Source organism: Hemitrygon akajei, chromosome 11, assembly GCF_048418815.1.
Source record: "Hemitrygon akajei chromosome 11, sHemAka1.3, whole genome shotgun sequence".
Taxonomy (NCBI): Eukaryota; Metazoa; Chordata; class Chondrichthyes; order Myliobatiformes; family Dasyatidae; genus Hemitrygon; species Hemitrygon akajei.
Window position 1 is genome coordinate 161,128,965 of NC_133134.1, and position 3,121 is coordinate 161,132,085.

At 44.9% G+C, this 3,121-nt stretch overlaps 1 protein-coding gene across 1 annotated transcript; it reads left to right on the forward strand.

The window, feature by feature from the left end:
* The first annotated feature begins 1,128 nt into the window (after positions 1-1,128).
* Positions 1,129-2,746, forward strand: id1 (inhibitor of DNA binding 1, HLH protein). Its single transcript, XM_073062096.1, has 3 exons — positions 1,129-1,564; positions 1,676-1,729; positions 2,207-2,746. Exons 1-2 carry the CDS (start codon positions 1,211-1,213, stop codon positions 1,712-1,714), a joined length of 393 nt encoding a protein of 130 aa, XP_072918197.1. The 5' UTR covers positions 1,129-1,210; the 3' UTR covers positions 1,715-1,729; positions 2,207-2,746.
* The last annotated feature ends 375 nt before the right edge of the window (positions 2,747-3,121 follow it).

Here is a 3,121-nt window from a genome sequence, read left to right on the forward strand (position 1 = left end):
TAAGGTGACAAATTAAAGGGCGATTTATCAGGGTGCAGATGATTGCCAGTTAATTGCTGGCAGCTCGGCGCCCTTGTAGTGCGGTTGATTGGCGTGCGCGTCTCCATGGTGACCGCCTGCGCGGCGCCAGCTTGACAGGCGTCAAGGCTGTATGAATGGGTGACGTCACGAAGCTGGCGCCTGCCAGTCTGCAGGCAATCGAGTTGTTTAGTCGTTTTTAAAGGGGAACCGGCGAGTAGTGGGAAAATGCTGTTCTTTTTCCTAGAAATGGATTGAATCTGTACAACATTGCTCAGTTTTCCCATGTGGAAAAGAAAACACTGCAAAGTAAAACTAATATTCCAAATAATTTTATATGGAATGCACTTTAATATTTTAAAATTACTATAAGCTGATCAGCTGAGCTATGATGAAAATCTATATTTTACCAAATATTGAACTACTTAAAATTGGAACGAAATAACCCATTTCTATACAACAGTACTATTTCACTACCTCAGTATTAAATCCACCGATACAGATCTTTGTGACGAATTCAAATGAGAACTTGTAAACATATTAAAATGAGTTTACTAGAAGTGCTTCAGGAAGATTGGTAAATTCCTTTATATTTTGCTTAGCAGCGTTTTGGTTTAATTCATTATGGTAACTGTAAACGCACTAAATTGTACGTTAAATAGCAATAGCAACGAGAGTTGCATTCTAACCACTTTTTAAGTTGGGAGTTTTGTTGGTAAAATCAAGAGGGCCTAGAAATATCAAAAACCTTCACTGCACACATCTGACGAGCATAATTCTCATGAATTACTTCTCCGCCCACGCCCCGCAGCGACCCCCACCTGCACAACCACCCCCTCCCTCCCCAGACACAAACAGCTGCATTCCCACATCTTCACCAAACTACGACATTCATCTCCTTTCGAGAGCTCTTCCCCGTTTCCAAACCTCCCGCCCCTTCTTGACAAATGTTCAAATCCCGAGGCAGCCCGCGCTTGCCATTGGCCGAGGGAGGTAGCAAACCCCGCGCATGTCCGTCCCAGCCGCCAGATGTGATTGGCTGGGGGCTGGAGGCAGTCTTTCCGATTGGGCGACGCCCACTGTGCGCGCCGGGGCTATATAGGAAAGCGCACGGCCGCCCCGGACTTATCGCAGCCTTGCTCAAGCTAGTCTTTATCTTTAATTTCTCGTTGCATTTTTCTTGCCCGGGAAAATGAAAGTGGTGAGCAGTTCGTGTTCCCTTAAGCGGCAGGGTTGCAATGAAGACATGGTGCGGTGTCTGTCGGAGCAGAGCATCTCTATCGCCAAGTGCAAGATGCCCCCGTTGCTGGACGAGCAGATGACCATGTTCCTGTACGACATGAACGGCTGCTACAGTAAGCTGAAGGAGCTGGTGCCAACGCTGCCCCAGAACAAAAAGGTCAGCAAGGTGGAGATCCTCCAGCATGTCATCGACTACATCTGGGACCTGCAGCTGGAGTTGGACGATCAGTCGGGTATGGCCACCGGGAGCACAACCGTGTCCCGAACCCCACTTAACGCCGATGTCACTGTCATCACAACAGAGGTAAGGACTTAAACTTTGTGATTGCTTCCGGGCAAACTTGGTTAAATGCAATTAATATGACGAAACTATCCCTTGTTGATGTGCTTAATCTTTATTTGTTTTCCTTTCTAGGCTCCCTGTGTTAGCGATGACCGCATTCTGTGTCGCTGAGCGAACCAACTTGAGGTATGTATAACGGAGCACTTCTAATGCTGCGCAATCAAATTGTGCTTGAACTTGTTCAGTTCGTAGTTTAAAAACTTGTAGGGTGTTTGCGTTGAGAGTAAAGCACTGAATTTCATAAACGCAAGGGATTGTGCGGATGCTGAAATTCAGATACAAAATGCTGGAGGGACTCGGGTGAGGCAGCAATCGATCCCTCTCGAGTGTCGTGTTGACTCTCCACCGAGTGTCGCACGCGACGCTGGAGGGACTCGGGTTATTCCACGCTGGCGTCTTGTGTAACTTCTGGTGGTTGTCTACAAAATGGTGGCGAGGACGAGATGCTGTCTGTCCCGAGTTTCTTCGGTTTTGCGCGTTTTTAACAACTAGGGTTTATTTAGGAACATTGTCTTAATAAGTGACGGGGAAGGGCGGTATCCACGAGGTTTATATTCAATGTAACTTGTTGAGATTTTTAACGCTCATCTCTTCTCTTATCAGTATTCAGATGTGAAGTATTAGATGATCCGGCGATGGACAACAGTGTGTCCTTCCGCAGCCCCCAGGAGGGGTATTAAGAGGAGAACATGCGAGGAAAAAGACAATTCTATCATGTTTTGGGACTCGTGTGCCATTTGATTGGCACGTAGGGGGTCCGGCACTTGGTGCCAGCCTCCGGGACTCTGGGTCCTTTGATTTTAAGTCTCCATCCCGTCCCGTCCAGGTGACTCGGCAGCCGGGAAGAAGACAGTTTTAGTTCTCCTGGCATCAGATTTAACGGCAGTTACAAGTCGGCCGCGCCATCCTGATGCGTGCGACCACTCCTGATGACAACATCACATCGCAGGCTGTTAAAACATTTGTTGGGAGTCTAGAATTACGTGATTGTAACATCCTTAGAGATCTATGGGTGATTAAGTTGTAAATCTTATACTTTGTAAGTGTGTATTGAAATGTTTACAACAATGTTGTACTAAATCGTTTTTTAAAATACTATTGATCTTTTTCAAATGTTACTGAAATAAAACTAGTGAAATTGTACATTTGTTGTAAATTTATGCATCTCTTGTATAAATGAAGAGTTGGTACGAGTTTGTAGCAGTCCTAAATCCTAACTTTACTGAAGGAAATTTTAGATTTCTGTATAATAGTGTATTTCAGCATCAGATTTAATAGCACTAACATGTCATAAAATCATTTTCGTGCAGCAGTATATTACAATTCACGTTTAGTGCAAGAAGGTGAGGTTAGTGTACATAGGTTCGTCTCCGGGAATAGAAGCTGTTCTACAAAGTTTATAAATTCAAAAAATCCTCATACTAGTGGCCAAATTACATTTGTGCTCCCCTAGCATTGGCAGTGATCCAATCACTCAGATTTTTCCCAAGAACACTGGTTTGGTAGCTACACTCATCT

Excerpts from the sequence above, each read along its gene's own strand:
- id1 (XM_073062096.1), top strand. The coding sequence starts at position 1,211 with ATGAAAGTGGTGAGCAGTTCGTGTTCCCTTAAGCGGCAGGGTTGCAAT. Across the intron at positions 1,565-1,675 it reads TCACTGTCATCACAACAGAG|GCTCCCTGTGTTAGCGATGA; the intron begins GTAAGGACTTAA and ends TTTCCTTTCTAG.